This window comes from Enhydra lutris, unplaced genomic scaffold, assembly GCF_002288905.1.
Source record: "Enhydra lutris kenyoni isolate GAN:26980312 unplaced genomic scaffold, ASM228890v2 scaffoldscaffold12, whole genome shotgun sequence".
NCBI classification, from domain to species: domain Eukaryota; kingdom Metazoa; phylum Chordata; class Mammalia; order Carnivora; family Mustelidae; genus Enhydra; species Enhydra lutris.
The window spans coordinates 30,425,530-30,450,066 of NW_019154096.1; the positions used below are offsets into that span (position 1 = coordinate 30,425,530).

Below are 24,537 nucleotides of genomic sequence, written 5' to 3' on the forward strand. Positions count from 1 at the left end.
GGTAATTAACATGTAATTTTTCACTGCTGGCAAAACCGTTCCAGGAAAGTGCTGCGGCCAACAGAGTGATGCATCTGCAGTAATACAGGAAGGACCCAGGTGAACTTTTGTTCTGCCGGGAGGACTCAAGAGTGGATCATTATGGCAAAATAATTGTTTGTGGTCACAAGAACATCCACTATTACCCATAACGAGACCTGACAGAAGGAAACTGATCCTGTGTCATCACTGTTATTAACACTAAATAATAGCCAGGGACCATGATGATTGGTCTGTTCTGCCGTGGAACCACAGGCTGCAATGAAATTCTTCACAAATCAGGAAGCAGCAGACCACACTAATAGCAACAGCTTGCGACGGGCAGCGGCACTGGACAGGCGCCTCCTAATTACCCCCCTGCCAATTCTTTACATCGGTTTAACAGCCCTCTGACTTCTCATGATCATGAGGGGAAAAGGGTCAGAGCTTATATAGCTTAGATGGACTCCTTTTTCAAAGCCAATTAAATGTGATGTCGTAGAGGAGCAGAATTCTGGATTTTGCACGCTTTCTTACCCTCTTTGCTATAAGGCAGTATGTGGACACCCTGGCTCTGCGATCAGAAATTACACCCAAATTCCAGCATCCCCACTTAGTAGCTGTCTGGCTTTGGGAAAATAACTAAATCTCCCTCAAACTCAATATCCTCACCTACAACGAGGATGAAAATCATAGCCTTTCTTCAGAGGATTGAACAAGATACTGCACAGAAGGCTCAATGCATATTGGCTATTGTTATTATTTATTATTACTGCTAAAAAAAAGCAAAACATATTTTGTTTTCAATGGAATTATCATGTTTTCTTTAGCAGGCCCCATAGAATGGAACACAGGGCTCCTTATCAAAATATCCTGTCCATAATGAGATGAATTTACAGGGTGAAGAACTGTACATTCCAGAATAGTGTACAAGAGCATACATGAAAAATTCTGGGTACGTATGGTGTCTAAAGAAGCTAATTCCTTAAAGCTGGAAAAAGCTCCATTTTGGTATGTATTTATACCAGAGCATAAAACAAGTTCTGAGTAGAAAAGAAAATCCTATCTTGATTTCAACGATGCAATTCAAAAGGGGAAATTTGACACTCATCAATATCTTGGTGACATTCATGTGCAAAACAAGCCTTGCACGGGAACTTTTTCCATATTATGTGCTTCGTTAATTGCACTCCAGTGATCAAGCCCACCGTATCATGGGAGGAAGCCAGTGAGAGCAAGCTTCCTATCAATGAGAAGTTTCTTTTCATTTCCTCTGTTCTTTATCAACAGTGAACAAGAATTGGCTTCCAGTGAGAATGTGGGATTGTCATTCCAGGGACAGCAGGTTGAGATCATTTATTACAGCCTGAAAGCCTGCTGTAGTCAAGAGAGTGTGGTCACAGGGAGAGATCTGGGGCACTGATGGGAAGCAGGTTTGTGTTCAAACGTGTTGCTCTGCCAGGGCTGGTTAAGCGAGCAGGTACCTGTGTCAGGCCTAGGAGTTCAGACTCTGGCCTGGGGCACACGTGGGTGCCACTCAGCCTCACTCTTCTCCTTTGTGAAATGGAGTGAATAATCTCAATTACAGTGTCACTAAGAGAATTAAAGTACATTCTGTGTGCTCAGTGCCTGCCACGTAGTAGATCCTTAATGCATGATCACTATTAAAAGTAAGCATGGTTATTAAAACAACTAAATGAGAAGCAAACAATCTCCTGCACGGTCTCAGCTGTCCATTTTGCCCTTGGTGCCAATAAATTACGGGGAGGTCCCCTATTGGCATTTGAAAGGTCTTTTTACTGACTGCAGTATCTAAAACATTATATCCCTCGAAGACATCTGGAGATGGGCTAATTTGGACTGGCTTTTGCCTGCAGAGTGGAGTGTTCCTCAAACCTCATGCACCTCCAAGGACATCACTGCCCGTGTGATTCCAAGGTGCCTTCTCATTCTCTTCTGGAGAGGGCTTAACAAGGAGCAAGAGGCTTTAAATCATCTCTTCACATCATGTGTGAGGCTGTAGGCTCACATTAGCAGCTATCCAGATCAGGCTAAGGCAGTCTTCTGGGTAGGAATTGAAAGAATGAGCCCAGACCTTGTGAATAATGCAGGAAAGAAATCCAGATACGTAAGAATATTCATTCTGCTGGATTCCATTGATGTATTTAAGGGTTTGGCTAGAGAAACTTGTGCCCCTGATTCCAGAGCCCACTGCAGAAAATACTCCCTATTGGAAGGGTACAAGGTTTCAAAGACTCTTTGAGGAAATGTGTTACTCTAACACTGTAGACATTAATTCTTCTATCTACATTCCAAATCTAGAAAATTTAGATAAAATGTTAATCTTCCTCTTTTTGAAAATATAAAAAAGATAAGGATCCTAGACAGAAGTAATTTTTTTCCCACCAAAGTGCCTACAACCCTCAGAATAGGTTATTGACCTCCTACTGGGAATATGTAAATCTTTCCAAAGGTCTTTGATCTCTTAAAAGAATATCCACCATTAAGTATGTTTTGTTCTTATGACTGTAAGAAGTCTCCCTCCCTGTGTATCATGTTAAATCAATCCTTGGCTCCAATTTTGTCTCATTCACTAGCTTATCAGAGATAAACTTCAAAATGCGTCATGTAAAGAATCAAGAAAATCTTTAAGAAAAAGTTTATATACCAATGAGCAGAATTCCAATAGGGACCTCTTCTTGGCAGAGATGGACTCTCCCTCATTTCAAGGAACACATAAATTATCCTCTTTCTTCTATGACCTTGCTAATTTCAACAGAAAACATTCAGCAGCAGCTAGAGGCAAAGGGCTTCTCTAGCTCCTTCCCCCAGGAGTTTTGCCCTCTCTTTCTCTTTGGCTCTCAGACTACTTTTATATCGAGATTCATTCTTTGGCTCCTCGCCCACTATAAGGACACAAATACATACTTTCTGTGGGGAACCCATAGTTGAAAAAGAATAGCGAAAAGCAAGATCATATTTTATTTATTTTTGTAAGTTAGTTTCTCACAGCTGCCAGCTTAGAACCCAGTATGCAGTAGGCACTCTTCAACTACGTGTGGAATGTATAAAAAACATAAATCATTGGTCTCTGCTCCAAAAGTGTTCCTTTCCCTCTCTGGTAAGGAAAAAGGTAGTCACAACTGTTCTTTCAAAGCCTGAGTGGCAATTCTTCTCAGTCACGCCTACTAAAGGAGTGACCACACCTTTCCAGGGGGTTGGCAACTGAGCTAACAATCTCCCAGATGCACTAAGTACAAAAATCTAAACATACAGATGCGTAAAGAGCCACTTAGGGAGGAGGAGCAATTGATTTCAATGTTGAAAGCACCCCTCGGAGTTGAAACAGAAAACACCAGAACATAGGACTGGCTAGGAGGGCTCAAGTCAACAAAAAAATGTCCCTGTCGTGTTCCTGAGGGAGGGGAGCTCCAGGCCTCAAGCTACAGTGCATTTCATTGTGTATGTCTTGCTGAACTTTAGTCAGGTTGGAGACTTGGGGCTTGACAGGGCAAAATGATTTATTCCTCTTCTCCACCACTTATGCATAACAACTAGGAAACATCTACTTATTCCTTCTTCAATCATCATAAACTTTGTTTGCTGTTTTCGGAGACAACCAATGATGAATAGTTCAACTGAACCCTATTTTTTTAAAGAAATCGTTTATCCATTATGGGTAACTATGACAGGTGTGTATTTCTCCCTGGCCACCCCTCCGCCCCCTGCCTCAATTTTTGGTAGGTGTAATGTACCATTCCCTGAACAATTATGGAACCATCAGTCACATGAGAATATCACCGTACTTGGTAACATGATAATTATATCTGTGTCTAGCAAGCTGATGGGACTTCATTAACTAGAGCAAGGGAATAAGAACCATCTAAGACTTCAGTTCATGCTGTGCCCAGATGAACGACGCCACTGGGGAGTGGCCTCTTTGACCACCCATGGTCATGTATGATTGCTATTGGGTGGGACTTGGAGCCAATTGTTCTCCTCTCAGGAACACAACTGCCCTGCGGTTTATGGGCTGTGTGAGGGCACAGCCTACAGAAACCCCAAAGCTCAAATCGTATTGCCTTTCCGGAACTTTCCATTTTTTTCTGGGCTTTCAAATATATGCTGCTGGAGTCCCACACAACTAGACACACACACTTTTACTTAGAGACTATATGTAGGAGACACAGTGTGTATCCAATGCTTCAATGTTTTTGAGCCCAGTTTGCTCACACAGAGACACCATAATAAAGATTGCTCCCAGTCGGTCAGACTCAAACATCGGCCACCACGGCCCACCAATGGTATGGGCGAGGAACTGTTCAGCCTGAACCCACCACAGTGAGTTTAGAAGTGGCATTTAAAAATATATTTGGCACATAGGAACCATAGGGAATGGGGAAGAGATAGTTCGTTTGGGAGGGAAAATGGCCGCTATTTGGTTCTGGGAGCAAGCCATGTCACTTTGTGGTACACTTTACGACAAGTCATGCTACGTCACAACATGCCTCCACCACAAGATAAAAGGACTCAAAGGCCAAAAGCCAACAGCAGAGGTGCAACCACTGTGGACCTTTGAAGATGCAAAGTGTTGCAGTAACTTCTCGCAGTTGGATCATAGCATAATACCAAACTGACAGGAAGCCACCTCTATTGTCACGCATCTACTCCAAACATCACAGAAGAAATTGGACTCTGGAAAGAGTTCCAGACAAATATCCCCACCACACATACGCACAAACACACCACAACAATCACAAACACGAACACATGACAGTGATTCCAACCACGGAGAGAAACAACTCTTGAGAAGATGAACACGAAGGCATCTTGATCGTATGTTTTCAACAATACTGTTTTAGAGAACACATTATTGAAAAACTACACTGGAAATATCAACCGAAAAAGTTAAAAGCAAATGCTATCGATGAGGATTTGGTCATGCTTCGTGCAACAGAAAACAGCAGCAAAACAGGGTGACGTCACATGGTGAAAGTGGAGATACGTCACATTAAGAAATGTGCCCAAACACACTAGGGAAAAAAATAAAACCATGAGTTTATCTCAATAAACAGTACTCATTCACTAAATCAAATGTGACAATCTGGCAATCCGGTAGCAGTGTTCTAAGTCTGTACCAAGGACTGCCCAAGGAAGAAAATATGCAAAATGTTATCATCAAAATAAGCGCAAGGACAAAACAAAAGTTGAGTGTTAGAGGAGCTTGGTCTCTGTTTTGTGGATAAAAGGACACGATCTCTGCTCTACAAACAGGAAACTGGACATGGGGAGGAGGAAGTCACTGGGAATGTGGATGTGGTATGCAGACAGATGGCACCACAGAGCCTGGTGGACACTGAGACACATCAGGACAGGACAGAAACAGACACCAGGGGCTGGAGAGGAGCATTCTCCTTCTCAATGTTGATGGCACTGGTTCCCATCACTGGTGCCATGACTGAACACAGGAATTATACCTGTCGCGTTTTTAGGTCTCCTGCAAAGAAGTTAGTGCATTATCCAAAAGAATCAACAAACTGAATGAGAAAAGCAATATGCTACTTTCAATTTTTATGTGCTCTCATTGGAGAGGGGTTAAACATATATGTATGTATATATATACATATATATATGTCTATTAGACAAGGGAATGAGATTATATGTATGTGTACACATATATATAATCTCTATCTTCCTGAATTCTCGGCAAATGGTTAGTCCTGTGGTTAGCAGTGAAGATAGCAGGTGGGGGTTGGGAGAAAGTTTAACGAAGAGCGCATACCGCTTTCGGCTTCTGCAAAACGACAAGAAAAGAATTTTAAATCAAACAATTTGATAATAAATTGACTGACACCAGAAGGAAAGAAGGAACAAAACCTTTGTTTCAAATTACTTGAAGGATGCATGTGAAAACAAGGTTTTTCAGCAGAGCATGGAAAAACAGCGTCATGGGGTAAAACAACAGAGGAGATAGTTTGACACAGGCCGGGGGCAGAGGGGTGGAGAGGAGAGGCTGGGTTCTGTGAATTCTAACACCCAGCCACTTAGAAAGTGGGAGAGGGAAGGAAATGGGAAATTCTTCACTGAAGAAAAAAAAAAAAAAATCAAAACTCTTATCTCAGGAAGGGTCAAAAGCTCAATTTTTTTTAGCATGGCTATTGTGTTCAAGAAGTTCGGTGTTTTCTCAGAGGCATAATCCACATTCCCTCCAACACACCTTTTTCCACAAGAACCAATGTGCTTCCACACTGAGACCAAGCGACATGAGGGGGGTTAAAGTTGGCAACGGCACACAGAAAGCCAAAAACAAAGCCAAAAAGTTCTTTTCGCTCTTTTCTGAAAGGGAAAAAAAAAAAAGCTAAAAATCTATATCTATAAATATGGCTTTGTTGAAAACATCTCAGATTTGTGAGTTAATTGGAGGGTCCATCAAAGAAAAGACTTTGTCTTCAGGGAAAGCTCCTAGTTAATTTTCTTAGAATAGTGACAGCAGATTCACACTGAACCATTAACAGGCTTTTTCCTCTCCCTCCTTGTAACCAAAAGGTGGCAGCTGGGAGACGACTGGTCAAGGTTCAGGGGACACACTCCTGCCATGAAATCATACCAGGAGGGTCAAGAGGCGCCTTCAGCATTAAGCGCCACCCACACCATGACACTTTTCTGAGAGATGCACAGAAGTGATAAAGAGAGAAGACTGAGTTACACAGATTTTCGGATGTGGCAACATGAAAAATATCATTTGCAAAAACCTAGGGCACCTGTTTCCCCCTCTGCAGGCACTGGTGACTACCAGCCACTGTGTGGGAAAGCAGTAATCCCAGAAACCCCCCCTTTACCTGTTGAACAGCCAAGAGCCAGGACCCTGGCTCCCAATTTCTTGCACATAATATTCTTCACTTTGCCAACACAAAGAAGAAAACCGTATCTATACATCATTATTAACAGCTATGGCCGTGTTTAACACATGGCCACCAAATCTACCATTTCTACTTGCTCTTGGTTGATTTGGAGTTTCCAAAGAGCTTAGCCTTTGATCAGATTGACTTGGTGGGCAATTGATCTGGTGGTTAAGGTAACGGGGAACATTGAATTGACTTGCTTACAATCCAGTGTTTTGGGGTTTTGTTTGGTTTTTGTTTTATTTGTCAGAAACACAGACTGTATGTCTGGAAGTCTGGCTTTATTGAGTTATTCATCCCGATAATGAAAACTCCTTAGATGGCGAGAGCAGGCACCTTTGAGTCTTGCCTTGCACTCAACATATTAAGGCACACGTGGGAGGGGATCTGTACTCTACACTTGGGCAGCCACAGGAAGACTTATAGGTAGGAACAAACCCGGAGGTCATCTTAGAGCACGAAAGCCCCACGCACTTCTCAATGAGCTCTTTCTTCCAAACCCATTGATAAAAATGGGGAAGCAAAAACCTCATCTCTGTTTTATCCGTAATGCATACAGTCCTGCATCAACACAGTCCCCTGTTAATGGGGTGTTTCATTCTTCCACTGTGAGCTCATATATTGACTGGGCTGTTATCTATTTCAAACAGACCCAGTCCCTCATCAGTCTGATATGCACATAATTAAGTGCAAAATAAATAAATAAAGAGGGCTCCTGCCTGTGATCCCTGCTCTCCTGGCTAATTTACATGAAGCCGATATTCCGCCACCTGGATTTCGGCTGCACCGGGAAAAGCCCATATGGTACACAATAGGTTGCTTGTAATTTGGCTATCAAGAGAGCTGGTGCATCCACATCACGGCCCTGCCCCATCCCTGCTGTGAAGGGGGCCAGAATCCACCTGCTTTGAGATCATGGCAGTAAACGGGGTTTGAGGACAGGCCCTGTCCCTGGTTTTGTGTAGAGAGGGTGAAAAGTATCACTTGGGCTGATCCAGTGGAGATCTGGATGCCTCATCCCTTTCCTCTGGAGAAACATTTTCCGAATGCCCAGTGGGCTTGGGATGCCAGGTGGGTCTGCCATAGAGGTGACGGTATCTGGTTGGGCATGCCCTGAGATGTGTCAGAGATGGGTCACATCAGGGGCCCAAGCACATCAATAACGCATAGGAAAGAAGTGGGTGGACGGAGCGCTCCGAGAGCACTCTCACCGGCTCACGCATGTCAGCAGGCCACTGGGCTGCAGCAAACTTACCGGCTCTCCCGGTTGGCGGACTTGTACTCAATGGCTATCATCAGGAGCTTGAGCTTCACAAAACACAGCCTGCAATGAGATGGAGAAACCTCCCCGTCAGTGCTTCTGAACGGCCAAAGCCACATAACAAACACGATTACGACCTCTCCATCGCCTGATGCACTCATTATCCCGGGGACCCTCATTCCACAGTCACTGTGCCAAAGGGAGGGGGTGGGAGCGACACCTCCCCATCCTCCCCATTAAACCTGATTTCTCGCAAGTGATAAGGCGCTGAATGTTCAAAGTGCAAACTGCACTCGGGTCTGGATGTCTAGACACAGACCCCAAGTAGGAATTTGTGCCTGGGGATTTATGCTGGGCCAGATTCATTAGTTACTCGGTCGGGTAGTAAAATGTTAACTGCAGGGGGAGGGAGGTATTTGGAGCAGCTGGACCTATTATTTGGATTCCATTTCGGTCTTTTGTACAAATGGCTCATATTGTTGTTCCGAGCAGACCCCTGTGTGCTCAGAATGATGGTAATAATCCTTAGCCTCCATGTAACTGCCCAGCACGTGACTGTGGGCACCGGCACTCCTGGCCGCATCCGCATTGCCTCACCTCCTCTGCCTGGGGCTCTCATCCGGGGCTCTCGTCCTCAGCCCAGCCTGCTCTGAAGCTGGCTCGTTCCTGCCTCCATGCCTTCATGGAGATGATCCCTACACCCCAAGTGCTTTCTCTTCTCCTGACCCACCCCCCAAACCCCCATCAAATCCAGCCTTCTGTGCAACTCATCTGCAGACCCCCTCGCCCCTGGCTTTCCATTCCCAGAACCCACCCAGTGCCCTTGTCTGCCACCACCTCCTTCAGCCCTTCCTCAGCTGCATACTGGCTATGGCTGCTCCCCATGGCAGTCTGTGCCTGAAAGCCATCTCCTCTACCAGTGTGGCTTCCTTAAGAGTTTGGGGTTTATGCGGAATTCCCCATTGTGCTGCCCAGGGAACCACAGACACAAAGAAGCTCAATAATCACATGATTTCCCCTCACTGGGGTTTTAAGAAAATAACAAAAGGGCCAGTGAAGTATTCATGCACAAAGATGTTCAAGGTAGTAATATTTATGCAAAGTAAAAAAAAAAAAAAAAAAAAGGCAACCTAAATGTCCAATAATAAAGCAATGGTCAAGTAAGGTATGGTACAATATAGTTTTAGCATTCAAAATGACTTTTTGGAGAATATTCAAAGTCTAAGATTAATAAATAATATTATACAGGTATAAACATGTAAATAATGTGATATGATTTGGCGAAAACATCTATTTATATACTCACAGAAATAAAAGCACAAAGAGAAAAGGATTTCATTATATAGGACAAGTTTCTATAATGAACGTATGTCTTAAGGACTTTTTGGATAATGAAACATTGGCTGACTGACAGGTTGAGAAGTGAGTGGATTACTGAGTTGCAGCACTATAAGGGGGTGGTTGCATGGGGTCACAAGATGGGACCATTCCTGGTGCTCTCATTTAATCCCCACAATATCCCCAAGAGGGAGAGAGGGCCCCAGTTTTTGTGACTTCGACAGCTATCTCCATATTACACGTGATGAACCTGAGGCTCAGAAAGCCCATGTAACTTGTCCAAGGTCCCCAACTAGTATCTGGCAGGATATACACCTTTAACTCTGGGGAAACCTATTTTGTACTGGGAAAGATAGATAATAAGCAAATATACAACTGAATAAATGATAAATTTCCAGATGAGGAAAAGCACGATGCAGAAAACAAAACAACCTAAGAGGACAAACAGTAACTGGGAAGACCCATAAATATGGAAAACAAATGATGGGTGCCATAGGAGAGGGTTGGAAGGGAATGGGCAACATGGGTGAAGGGGAGTGGGAGGTCCAGGCTTCTAGGTATGGTCTAAATGAGGCCAGGGATGAAAGGCACAGCATGGGGAGTACACTCAATGGTATTGTCACAGTGATGTGTGATGATAGATGGAGGCCCCACCTGTGGTGAACATAACATAACAGAATTGTCCAATCATTATGTTGTATACCTGAAGCTAAGGTAGCATTGTGTGTCAACTCTACTCCAATTAAACAACAATTACAACAACAACAAACCCAACCAAACAAAACAGTGACTGGGAAGGGGTGTTCTCTGCAGGCGTCCAGAGGGACCATCCTGAGAACGTAAACTAGAGCACAGAGTGCAGGAGTTGAGGAGAAGAGGCAGGCAATTAAAGGATCTGGCGAAAAAATCTTTCCAGGGAGTGGAAGCAGCAAGTGCAAGGGTCCTGAGGCAGGAAGGAACTCAGGGTGTCTGAAGATCAGCAACAAGGACAACTAGACTGCAGCCGAGTGAGGAAAGTCACACAAGGGACAGTGATTAGGGCAGGGAGCTAGGCAAGAGCAAGTTTGTGAAGACCGCTGGCCACAGCAACAAGCCTGCCAGTCTGTGGTTTACTCTAAGTGAAACAGGAGGCCTTTAGTTGGTTGCAAATAGAAAAGCAATGAGGTTGGTGAAGGCCTTGTACTCTCCAGTGGAAATAAGACCAATTGCTCACCTCTACATATGAGGTCACAGCCTCCCGTATTGCTTTCAACAGACAGTCAGATTTCAAAGACCACTTCATCTAGGCGTATTTGGGCTCTCCTGGTGATTTGCAGGTTTGCTGATTCCTGCCAGCGGACTCTAATGACCTGGGCTTTGTGCTGATTATGCAGTTTGCTGAAACACCAACTCAAGTATCCAACTACAGCTGGAAAAATGCTCTTCTTAATTTATGTTCCATAAAGCACTGCTAACACGCACCCTTTATGGGGCTGTTACTCCTGGAGCTTAAATTGTTTAAAATATCAGATGGCTTATGCAATATTTGTTGAACCAAATTACCAGATTAGGTAACCACTTTCTAATGTAAATAGCAACTAAATGCCAAAATCTCAAGGAGAAGGCCCATCTTAATTTAGCAGAGATCATGAAGAGGCCAATACGCTGATATCCCATGAGTGACTGGCCACCCTGATTTGGGACTCTGCGGTTCAAGGGATCATGGATCTTAATTGCTTTTAACGACCTGATCTTGTTGGCAGAAGCAAAAATGTAGTCCACAGTAATGGCGCATTATGTCTTTCTAGGCACTATGACGCCATTTACCAACTCGATATAAAAAGAGGAGCTTTCTAATGCAGGAAAGTCAATAAAATTTACACAGTCTTGTGCACATTCCTTAGCCTAGCACAGTGGACCAGGAGATCTGAGTCCTCTTTCATAACTTCCAAATCCATATCTGAGATGATTCCATATGGCTTTATAAATGCCTCATTTTAAGAAGCTCTTTGACCCAAACCCAACCTTTACTCACTGGCCAAAGGGATGGAGAGGACAGAGTGATGTCCATGAAGTGATTATATGCAAACAGCGCCACCCCATGGATTATGAAATTCAGGCCCTTCAAGACTAGTTGGGGCTGCCCTTCTCATAGAGGTGACAGACTGAGGTCCAACAAGGGGCAACTTGCTCCAGGTCAAATGGCCTTTGGGAAGAAAGGCCAAAAGTGGAAATCAAATCTCAATGCGGTGTGCTACACAAATGCTTCTTATAAGAACAAAGCAAATGAGATGGTGACCAGAAGACCAGCATGGTGTCTCGGTCAGCATAGCCTTTTTGAAAACCCAGAATTAGATACTAATAGGTGATCTCATATAAAAACTAGCCTTTCAGCTTTCCTTGATAAATCATAAATGGCCACACTGCAGACACTACTGTCTGGCTAAAAGGGACTGGAGCTTTGAAGCACTGACCCCCTCTGGAAGGGACACAAGCTCTTCAATATGCTATAGTCCCCAGCACTCCCCAATGATCCTGCCTCTTCAGTCTTCACTCTTTGTGGCTCACTTCTGCCCCCTAGAGGCACCTACGTTTTTAATCCCTGCTGTAACAAGTACCTTCTGCATGTCCACAAAACACAAATCTTGCACTATGTCTCTGCTCTGCTAAAAAAAAATCACAGTTTTCTGCTAGATCCTGCCACAGAGAGTTAGCCAATGTCCAGGGGTCGGGGCTTAAGGCTGAAGCACAGGTGCCAGGAGGTAAGAACAGACCAAGGCCAGTGAACAGGGCACCGGTGTGTGGTGCAATAATCACTTGCTTATTCACCTCTCTGTCCTCGAGTTGAGCTTCTTCGCGGTAAGATGCATGCTTTCTCTCCCCAGCATTTTGCAAAGTGCAAAGAGTAAGCATTCAATGCATGCTGATTAAATAAATGTATGAATGAATGGAGGGCAGAATCTCCTGACCTGCTGGGAGCCCACATTAAGAGATAAAGTAACCAACTAGGAAACTCTAAGCAGAGAAGGTTTGGGAGTTGAGCATCGAATCACGCAACAAGATGCCTCTTCACTTGTCCGTGAGAAGCAGAGAGATTGGAAAAGAAGGATGTCAAAAGAAGTAATAGTGGTGATACATTCTGGGAATCAAACATTTGCCTCGAATCAATATGCCAAAATGTAAATATAATTCTAAGTTCCAGACAGCACTTTGTCCTTGAGACTCTCCATAGCTCCTGCTGCCAGGGGTTTACTCCCCAGAACATGTCTTCAGATTACTCAGATTTGATGTCCCGAGATGAAATACTGACTTGTATCATCAACACCATTGTTTTTGGTAAAGCAAAATGGGCTTTGCTCATCCAGTTCTTAGAGTCCTTCTTAGCGCTTTACTCAGTGTCTGCACATGCAACGGACTGGAGCAGGGTAAGAAAGGGGCTCAGGGCGAGAGAGGGCATAAGAAAGAACCAAGAAAGCCTTTGCAGTGTGCTAAACAGTTAGCAGCAATTTAATTCTTGGTTTCTAAAATAAAATGTCCCAATATGTCCAAAGCAGGAAGTTGTTGCTGGTTGTGAAGATAATTACAGGGGAACAGAAATGACTTTTCCCAGAAAAAAAATGTCACTTGTCACAAAAAGGTCTTAAACCAGCAATCTGCAATAAAACTGTTGTAATAACAAGTTAGATTGCTTTCTTGATAATTATTAAGTAGAGGCCTACCAAATTTGACAATGACATTATATAATGTCTATTTTTTTTTTTAAGGCTAGCATCATCTGTTAACTACAGTAGTTTCAACCCAGATGTTCCTGAACAAAGGCTCTTAAGAATTAGAGGCCAACTGTTTCTACCTACCTAGAGGGACATAAATGTTCTTGCCATTAAATCAGCCCCCTTGACTAGAAAGATTGCTTGCTGATGTGAATCAAGCAGAGAAACCCTTCGTAGAGCCTGCGCCTTTGAATGTGCTCAAGAAGGGTACGCAAAGACGTTGTTTGGGGCTGTTGAAGATGGGTCGCCCAGGAGTGACAGCATGAGGAGAGAAGAGGTGCCTGCATGGTGGCCTCCAAACTCAGTTCCCCTCCCCGAAGGGTGGGGCCCTCTTCAGTTATCCAGAGGGACCCTGGCAATGTCAGGCTGAAGCACAGCAACAGAACAGATGCCTCATGTAAATGCTGCGCATTGGGAAACCAGATCTTTAGCATCTAGGGGCTAGAAGGAAAAAAAGTCACATTTAGGAGCTTTGATTTAAAATGATAGGCTCTTGAAATGGAAACATCTAGTTAAAGGAAATTTGAACCAACAGGATTTATAAGACTCAGGAGCAAGAAAAAAGAAAGTGCTTTAAAATGCTCGTGGGGATGTTGTTTGGATTTCATTTCCCAATAGCTCTGATAGAGGTGGGGTGGGGAAGGCTTCAGCACAGCCCTGCCCTCACACACACACACATGCTCACAGTATCTCCACTAGCACACCTGAGACACTTGAATTTAGAAATAATTATATTATTTGATATGGACAATTGATATTTGCCTAAAATATGATTAAATGCATTTTAGAAAGCTTTGCTATTATTACTAGTGGGAAACAAAATGTAAACTGTGTGTGTGTTATGTGTACCAAACATCAAATCAAGCCCCTAGCATCCCATTTCCAACCGGACTGCCTCCTTGACACTCCTGCAGAGAATTCTAGACATGCCACTGTCTCTATAGTCATTGGTTACAAGTCTTAACATACTTGAGGGTCATTTGTTTATTCTCTAAGATGTAGGAAGATTACTGGTCATCTCTGGGTCCCTGTAGTAGAAAATAATCATAATTATAATATCATACTCCCGTCTGTGTTCATATATGTTGTCTTAGTTACAGTAACCACCCCCCCCCCAAGTAATTGGAAGATAGGGCCAGTTTTTTGAGGAGAAATATTTTTTAAAGACAAGACGTGAGCCCCTCCACAGATACTTCATAAAATGCTCATTTCTGCAGACTGGCTAGATAAATCCATTACATAATAATCAGGTTTGCCAGCTTCTCTCTTCTCCATGTTCAGATTCGAAAGTCTTTCTCTAAAATCTAATGGTGTCATAGAATTCAAGTGAAACTAGCTGTAGTTTTCATTGTACAGGAGACCCAGCTTTCTCCAGGCAGTCTTGGATTTTCCTCCAGGGGCTTCACTGGAAAGATCTGTCCATGCAAAACAACGCAGCATGAAAGCCTCATTTTCTTCTTCATTAGGGGTCCTGTATGCAGGTGGATGAGGGGACAGAGAATCCCCCTCTAGCCCCCAGATGGTCTTAAACCAGCGCAGAAGCGTCCTTGCACCTGGACTGAGGGCAGGACTCCTGCCGTTTGGCCCAGTGAAGATCTGACTGGAGGCCCCCAGGTTACCCAGGCATTAAATACTTCACATGGAATATGAATTTTAACCGCTCCATCAGCTGCAGGGGGACAGAGAGAGACACACTGTATTTTAAATACATCTTTTGTCCTAATCCCCTCTTAGCTGTAAAACCTGATACAATTAAGGTTTTATTTTTGCAAGTGATGAATGACTGACTAATAACCTCAGTGTGAGATTCAGGCCCTGGTAGGTGGTGTTCTTGCAGCAAACTAGACTCAGAACCTGTGGTTTCCTCCTGCTCTTCCTTCCCTACCACTCTCTTCTCCTCTCTGCCCTCACTTTCTTATTTGGAGGGAGTAGGGATACAGCCTCACATTTACAGTTCTTATGATAATAACACTATCGCTGTTTCCCCCTGAAAACATCACATGTCCAAAAAAAAAAAAAAATTGATTTGTCTCCTTCTCCTATCCAAAGGAGAAATCAGTTTGCTCTCCTTGGAAAATCTCAGAGACCTGGTGTGGCTCCCAGATTCCTGACTACTCACTACTAAGAACTCCCTCTTCCCTCTTTATTCCCTCTCTGAATCCAATCTCCTAAAAAGGCACAGCTCAAGTGTCATCTCTTCCAGAAAGCCTCTCCTATCACCCCCAGGCTATAGGGAGCTCTCTCTCCCCCTGTAGCTCTCAGCCTCTGTCTTCTAGTATGTGCACCCATCAAGCACTTATTCCTTAAGCACTTACGGGTGCTTAGTTCCCCCTGAGGATGGGTATCATTTTCCTTAGCCAGAGTGCAAACTGTCTGAAGGCAGCCATTGCAGGGAAACCCAGTTCTTTATTTGTCATTATAAGTATTGTTATTAATCTTTTAATGTGTATGTACTTTATTAGATCTAATTATAGGTTTCTCTAGATGGTGCCATGCCTGGCACAATGGCACAGATATCCTAAGTTCATTCCGTATCTAGTTGATTGGCAGGACTTTTCTAAAGGGTAAGAGTAAATATAACCCGAAATGCCACAATGTGTCCCTTTCTTTCTTGTTATTTACATTGTCTGGATGGGGCAGGACAGATGGTGGGAAGGAGAGAGGTGGGAAAAGGAAAAAGGATATTAGCTAGTATTGAGAGAGAAGTAATATGTCTATTTCAAGTCCAAAGTCAGGCAGCTGTTCACGATCAAAGGAAGGAGGTATGCAGAAATCAAATATCTGGTCCCAAATGACACATCCACCAAGTAGTTGAAAGGCAGGTTTGAGCCTGGGACTTTGTAACTCCATGGGTCACACTCGGTGACATTAAGGAGCATCCTACTATGGGACCCATGCAAAAACAAGACCCTTCAGGGGCAACCATGGCCTCATATCCCAGCTCCTCACTTCCTACAGGCTTGGCATTGGCCCCTTGCACCTTTCACAGTCACTTGTTTCCCTGGGGATGGTGGGGGAGTGGGAGGGAAAGTGAGCAGGTGTTTTTCTGGTGTTCAGAAACCTTCTCTTCAGATCCCAAAGCTCCTCTGCCTTGATCATACTATCACACAAACCCAGAGGCAAGCCAGCTATGCGACACGAAGGGGAGATGCTCAGAAGTTGCTGGCTCTTAAAAGGAACATCCTAAGGGCATCCTGGGAAAGGTCTAGGACAGGCCCACCATGGTCACCAACAAGATCAAGCGGGATCTTCGAAGGCTGTGTCCTGACTTGTACTGGTTTCCCCTAGGCTTCTTGGCACCTGGCACAGATCTATTCGCTCCAGCTTCAAGTGACTTTCAGTATTACGGGGCTCAGTACCCCAATGCCTTCTTCCTATACTGATTTGGATTAGGCATGGGAAGAGGGCAGAGCCGTCAGTGGTCTGCCTGGTGTGGTCATGTGTAGACTCATCCTACCTCCCTGGACGTTGTAGAACACCCCACGTGAAGCTGGAATGGTGGCAAGCTTGTGACATGTGGCCCACCTCTAATTCTACAATTTGGCTAAAATCGGAGAGAAACATTCCATTGACTGAGCCCAAAGTGGGGAACGAGGGGGGGCACCTGGGTGGCTCAGTGGGTTAAAGCCTCTGCTTTCAGCTCAGGTCATGATCCCAGGGTCCTGGGATCGAGCCCCACATTGGGCTCTCTGCCCAGCAGGGAGCCTGCTTCCTCCTTTCTCTCTGTCTGCCTCTCTGCCTACTTGTGATCTCTCTATCAGATAAATAAATAAAATCTTTAAAAAAAAAAAAAAAAAGTGGGGAACGAGGGGAATTTACTCCAGCCCGTGGTGTGGAGGGATGAGGTGAGTGGTGGTGGTGGCAGGAGGTGGGGGAGGGGCCCTAGTCATCAGACTTTGGATCAGAATCACCTGTCTTGCTTGTAAAAAGTACAAAATGGGGGGAGGACTTCCCCCAGATATTGAAATCTAGAGCTGAAGCCTAGAAATCTCTCCATTTAGTAAGCTCCCCAGGAGATTCTTAATTAGGTGGCTTTCATCTAGCAGCTACCCCAAACTGCTCTCAATTATACAGACCCAGCATCAGAACCCTGGCTCCATTGCTTGGGTGCTAGGTGGCTTTGGAGGGGCACCCACATCCTCTGAGTTTCAGCGTCCCCATCAGGATAAGCCAGGAACAGTGATATTAACATAAACCACAAGATCGTTGTGAAGATAAAATGAGAAAATATAAATGAAATATTTAGAAATAATACTGCATTTTGTCTAAATGAGTGGCTGGTTTTGGAACAAAGCTGCATCTTCTGCTGATACAGTGAAGCCAAAAGGCTGGTGCAGAAAAGTCCAAGGATACAGCTGGTATGGGTCCCACCTGGCCAGGAGAGAACAGCCTTGAAATCTGCAAAAATCTGTAAAAAGCTTGCCTGGTGGGGGGCCTTCTGTCCCTCCTGCCTTTCCCCTCGGCCCCGTTCTGTTCTCTGGGGAAATGACTTCAAAATCCATTCATGGATCCTGTTCCCTTATCTTTTCATGAAACAGCTCTCCTGTGGCTCAGTCCGTTAAACATCCAACTCTTAGTTTCAGCTCAGGTCATGATCTCGGGGTCCTGAGATTGAGCTCCTCGCAGGGTGTGAAGCTGCTTAAGATTCTCTCTCTCCCTTTCCCTCTGCCCCTTCCCACCCCACTTGCACACACCCTCTCTCTCTCAAATACATAGAAAAATGAAATCTTTAAAAAAAGGGGGGGCGGGGAAGGCTCTCCCAGCTTCTGAGAAAACTCCAGGCTTTCCTATTCAGTGATCCCACACTGCAAGGGAGAGTTCTGCCGGCCCAGGGGAAGAGCAAATTTATTTCTTTTCATGCTTTAAGACGTTATTGGCTGCATATTGTTTTAATGCGGCGCATAATTACAGAAACTGCTCTGAAAATCTGTATATTTTATCTGTGCTTTATTGTACCCAGAATATTCCCCAATTCTTTTTTCTTCTACATGAACCGGCTTAAAATATATTTTGGAGTCCTTTTTGTCATCTTGAAATTGAATAGCCAATTCTTACTGTAATGAAAATACTTAAGCGCCAGCCTAGTGATATACAGCACTACAGTCTAATTATGGCTGTGCTTTAATTAACCTGAATTGAAGAGTGTTATCATTAAACTGCTGGTAACTTTGAGTTATGGCTTTTCTTTAATTTAAAGTAGAAAACACAGATAATTAAGCCTCCAGATAATCAAATGCTTGAGGAGAGCGTCAATGTTTTGGGATGTTCCTAAATCTCATTAAATGTCCTTTCTTTATTGATCATCCCTACCTCTGCTGTATCATTGTGCTGAACGAATAATAGCACTAAGTTGAACACATTCTCACTCACATCAGAAGTTTGGGTTTTTGTTTTTTTTTGTTTTTTGTTTTTTTTTTCATTCCAGAAGCCGTGCTGAACAAATATGAAATTCCCCGGCAACAAGGTGTGTCTGAAAGATACTCTCCTCCTCACAACATGTTCTAAATGGGAAAATCAATCAAAACCAGCAGCCACTGGGGTCCAGCTCTTGAGCTGGCTCCGAAGGGCAAGGAAGTCTCACACCACCCAGTGTGTCAGAGTCGGCAAACTCACGGGTCTACGGGGCCAGGCCTGCGATATCGATGCCCTGGGTTTAAGGCATCAGAGAGGGGAGGACCCACACTTAACCCTTCCTTCTAACAAACTGGAGCCAGTCAGCAGCCGGTGGAAATGCAAGTCCTGTGTTGGCTCCTCAGATACTCGAGAGATGCCAGACATCTCGTTTTTATGTGAAACACCTCTATTTTGAAATATTGGCAACTCACTTGAAGACCTGAAACACGGTGTGGGGCAAATCTGCGAGTCCGATGTACCTTGTGGGATCCCAGTTATAGCCTCCGGGGGAGTGGTTCTAACCTTCCAGGTTAATACTCAAAAAATGAACTGACTTGGTTCCCAGGAGCAAAATAAGAGAAGCAGTGGGAATGCAGGCTTCCAAGGAAGCACTCATGGTAGACATACACACCGGGCAAGCCAGGGAAAATCAACAGTCAAGGAGCACATCTTTACACACCTCCCCTGCTAATGCCCCCTGCACCATAAGACCCCTCTGGGCATTGGCGCCTTTGCAGGGTGCTCAGGCCACCCCTACATCATATAGGAAGTCTCAAGGGTTTGGTTTGGTTTGTTTTTTTTTTTAATAGAACCAGCTTCTATTAAAAGTTCTGAATTCTCCCGGGCTTTCTATCCCAGGCAGGCCAAATTCCAAGGTGGAGAAAATCCCCTGAGACAGCTTCAATGTTCCAGGACCCAATGCCTATGAACGGTTAACTTCTTTCTGTGGCAGAAAGAGAAATAGCTCTAAAAGAAAGGAGCACATGGGAGTTACAATAGGGCATCCATTTTCAGAAAATAACTCCTTCCGAATCAATTACCTATTCACTTTTCCAGTCCATTTAGCATTTAAACTTTCGCTTAGAGACAGGGTGAGAAATTTCAGTAAACAGCCAGACCATTTTGGATTGCTTAGGGTCTAGGCCCAGAGACAGATAGAGTATACCTGCTGTGTTCACTGACAGGAGTCTCCAGGCAAACACCAAGATCCCAGGTGCTCCATCCTCTCTCCGCTGTGCACAGAGCACAAAGCTCTAAGACAGAGGAGCCAAGGGCCCCCAGGACTATGGCCTTCAGACCTTCCCTTCCAGAAGATGGGTTTTGTTTGTAGGCATCCAGACAGCTCAAGGAACAGCTTTTCTTCCTCAGGCTAGTGGGTTCCCAGATTCCCCTTTCTTCCCAGTCTTTATCAGTGAGACTGAGGTTATCAAGTCTTTTGCTGAAGTGTCAGTGGATCGGGCTTGATGTTTCAGCATTCCCAGGGAGTCTGTGTTTTCACAGGGGACAAAGCCCCTGTTTGACTTACACCCAACAACTGAGATTCTAAGTGGGAAATCTGAGGCATCATCACGATGCAAGTTTCTCAGGTCCTGGAACCCTTAGAACTCTTAAGGCCATATCCCTTAGATGTTCATCTACTTTACCTGGAGAAGCCATGGCAGGCTAGAGCTGCCTCTTGCTCAAATCCCTCCCCCTGAGCCAACATAAGGAGAAGCTAAGGCCTCTCGTTGTCATAACATGCCAGTTGTCCATATTGGGGGCTAAATTACTAAGGGCTATCTCAAGGTTCCCTTCCACGTATTTGGTCCCACATTTCCTCCGCAGATCATGAACGTGCTTCAAATAATGGCTTCTCTGATAGCTCTACTATCTGATTTGACTGGAAAATATTAAAATTCATTTCATCAAGTGGCTAGCAAGATTTGTTTTCATCCTGGTAAAATCAGAGACATGGTTCCTAGCACCCTTCATAATTGTGTCCTACATGGCAGAAGCCAAATTCAAGACATGCAGGAAAACTGTAGTGCATAATTTAAAGCAAATGATGGATCTAAGCATAAGGTTCTCAGAGCTACAGGAAAGAGCAGGGCCAGTGAAATCCCCAAGGCAGGAACTACATACTGACCCATCTTCCTGCTCACCACATAAGATGGAGCACACAGGATATCCCTTGGTAGTTGTTGAGTACCCTGACCGTGTTGGGCAGAGATGAGGTGTCTTTTCTGCAAGGGCCACCTTAAACATCCCTGAGGGCCAAAGAGCACATGGTGAATGTTCACTTACTCACAAACGGTAGGGAAGGACAGACCCACGAAGGCACTGGAGAGATATTCTGTGTACATTTCATTTGAGACTCCTTCCAAGTAATATTTCTGCCACGTGTCTTCCTCAATCTAGGAGAGAAGAACACAGGAGGTTTAAGGTATGACAGTACACCATAAAAGGGAAACCAGAGTTTACCATTTGGCCAATGAATGAATGCCCTAGTTATGGGATGGCAACAATCTTCAGCAACCAGGAACACAACCACACCATCTACAGCAAGCTTGCTATGACCCTAAGCTCACAGAAAGGAAGGACATGTCCTCTAAAGCACCACTCTTTTCCAACCTGTATGATTCCCAAGGGTGTGGAGGCAAAGGCACTCACCCACAATACTGGTTGACAGGTAAATCGATACAATTTTTCTAGAGAGCAATTTTGCAACTGTTAACAAAAAATTGTAAAGTACATGTTCCTTGACACAACAATTTAAAGTATTCATAGCAAAGAAACAGATAAACATATGTACGAGGACATTTGTAGAACACCCTTTTAAGGAGAAATTGGAAATAACCACAAATGGTACATTTTTCAATGGAATACAAAGAAACAATTAAAAATTATGGTGAAAATGTGTATCTGTTCATATAGAAATGATATAAAAAGACATGTGACTAAATATTGCTGATAGTCTGACCATACTAAAAAAAAATAAATAAATCACCTATAATTATCTGAGTGCTTGTAAAGCCAAAGAAAAACTAGAAAACTTTATACCAAAACACTAACCATTGTTATCTGAATGGTAGAATGATACTTTTCTCTAAAGATTTCTGTTATCTGAAGACTTTTACAATGAATGTGTGTGTGCATGTGTGTGTGTGCACGTATTTGTGTGTGTGTGTGTGTGTGTGTATAACAATAAAACAATACGTATATTTCTACTTTGGGGGAAAAAAGATTTTTCCAACCACACCCTGAATATCACAAAAAGTAAAATGTAGTTTCAGAGAGGTCTTACTCCAGATCTCATTAAAATGTGTGGTTTTTTTAAATTTCTTCTAATTAATCAATCTTAAATGGTTTTCTCAACAACCCTCTTCATGCTAAGCACTTCTGGAAGGATCTTACATTAGAATTGATCTTTAAAAATTATAAAGTGAAGAACAACAAGAATGCTGAGTCCCTCTGGGAGCTCAGGGAGCTCAGGATTCCCAAGGCAGGCAGGCTGTGTGGTCCCTGGGAGTCTGCAGCCTCCCACGTACACCTCTACTGTGTACATAAGTGTGTGTGTGGGGCGGGGGCGGAGATGAAAGCTCTCCAGCCAACAGGAAGTGACTTTTTACAACATCTTGTGCTGATGTTGAATTAAAACTCTTCTTGCCTATGGCCCAATAGTCACTTCACTAGGGAAATGCAATGCTGGAAGTTGAAAGAGACTTGGAAACAATGGGAAATGAACACCGACCAGATACTTGGAGGCATTCTGGAATACAAAGAAGGCAGGAAACAGTTAGAAATAAATTGAATGCTCCCTGCTTCTGCGCTATTTGTCTGCTTTGCGCAAGTCTGGATGATTAGAGTATGGGGTTAACCTCATTAGTTTGAGCTGCTTCTAACCTACTCCCACACATTAGACATTAGCAATGCAATGCTGCTGGGTATGGGTTGTTTATCTACAAATTGGTCTTCCCCAGAGTGGGGTCCTTAAAAAAAAGGCACTCAACCATTTCTACTGCTAAACTATATGATTTTAAAAATGAACTGGAATGTGTTTAACTAAGCATAAACTTTTTAATTTCCCTGAATCCTAAGAGTTCAACTTTTTTTTTCAAATAAAAGATATTTCTGACTTTATAAGCAAAGGTCATTAATTCTAACTAATTTGAAGACAGCTTAGTCTGCATTAGTAAATAAACTGAAGTACAGAATATTTGGGGCATTATAGTATCATAATTTGTTTTATTGGTAAATAGGATACTTATGTGAGGACTTGCCAATTATAAATCCTCATGGTAGAGCTTTATGGGAAAATAGTATTTTTGAAATGGAATAATTCAGCCTAATCTTTCAGCAGAGATACTCCCTTTTATAATGTGCTATTTGTGTTGCTACTTTTACAGTTAATTTTCAAAAACAGTGAAAATACGAACTTTTATCTCAATTATTATTGACTGTTGGTTGTATCCCTCAGTTAATATAGTTTTAACATGGGTCTTTTAATTATGGTCAGTATTTTCATGCCTATGTGTCCTAACGGAACTACTCTTTTGACCAAATTTTATTGTAGGTTAATCATTAAACATTTTTACTAAGTAGAAACTAAGATTTGCAGGATAACAATATTATTCATGTTTGTTTTGAACACGGCAAATATTCATTAATTCATTCAGCAAATATGTATCAAGCATATCCAATATCTCAGGTCCTATTCTAGGTGCCGATAAAACCTTACTTAAACTGGTATTTATTTTCCTATATTTTTCTCTCTGCTGGAAGAAGCACCAGATACGTCTAGCTACATTATATCTGACCAGATATACCTGACTTTTATTGATTTTTTCCCATACTTTTTTCCTACAGGTTTTGTCTTTGTGGCTAATCTAGAACTCCTAAGGAACTCAATGTCAAAATAACTGGAAATATATACAGAACTTTTCTGGAAAGAAAAACGCCTCTTCTACATCCATGTGGATTCTCAAATGGCATCTACAATGTTAGATACAGTAGTACTGAACAGATTCCTCAAATACTGATTGGTTTCAGTTCATTGTTATAAACTTTTAAGTCACCACATCTTTTTTTTAAAGGATTTTTTTTATCTATTTGAGAGAGAGAGAGAGAGAACACGAGCACACAAGTGTGGGGAGGGACAGGAAGAGGGAGAAGCAGACTCCTCACTGAGAGGAGAGCCCCAATGGGGCTGAATCCCAGGAACCCGAGATCATGACCTGAGCCAATGTGTCAGATGCTTAACCAACTGAGCCACCCAGGTGCCCCAAGATTCCCACATATTTAACACTGTTTTCCATACAGGTAAGTCAACACGCTTTTGAGGTTTCTGATAAAGGTGTTATGCATACATATACACAAACACTTAAAAATGGTTAAAACGCTAAATTTTATGTTATAAAAAAAATAAACCCATATCTATAATTGTAAGAGCAGAAGAGTCAGTAATTATAATTAATACTAAGACTTCTTAATCTGTAAGGGCAAGAATGACTAGTTGGGACAGATCAACGACAAGAATAGGCCAGTGACATCAGGAGAACCAAGGAATGAGCCCCAGCCTGTGACATGGACACCGCGCATGCCATGGGCTCAGACAGCCAAGCTGCATCATTATCCCAAGGCAAGGCTCAAACTACCTATCACTTCTTACCAAGGTTTACCTTTCTAAGTCTCAAACATGGCCTCTTTAACTTAACTTTGAAAAAGCAAGGATGAAAGTACATGTTCCTTTTTCCTTTGTCGGCAGTAATGAAATGTATGCTTTTTTTTTTTTTTTTTTTTTTTTTTTTTTTAAGTAGGCTCCATGCAAGCCCCAATGTGGGGCTTGAACCCAGGACCCTGAGATCGAAACCTGAGCTGAAGTCAAGAGTCAGGCCCT

The 24,537-nt window shown here is 43.2% G+C and overlaps 1 protein-coding gene across 17 annotated transcripts in view; it reads right to left on the reverse strand.

Annotated features, from left to right (window-relative positions):
* The window catches only part of LOC111144685 (potassium calcium-activated channel subfamily M alpha 1), a 726,020-nt gene that overhangs the window by 141,153 nt on the left and 560,330 nt on the right, over positions 1-24,537 (reverse strand). For 12 of the 17 annotated variants that reach the window (XM_022499102.1, XM_022499106.1, XM_022499095.1 and 9 more), the window contains 2 exons: positions 20,946-21,055; positions 8,176-8,244 (listed from right to left, as the gene is read on the reverse strand). In XM_022499102.1, coding sequence (XP_022354810.1) covers positions 8,176-8,244; positions 20,946-21,055 — 179 coding nt within the window. Of the gene's footprint in view, positions 1-5,800; positions 5,813-8,175; positions 8,245-20,945; positions 21,056-24,537 lie in introns of all 17 variants that reach the window. The other 5 variants (XM_022499098.1, XM_022499101.1, XM_022499107.1 and 2 more) reach the window with 1 other exon arrangement.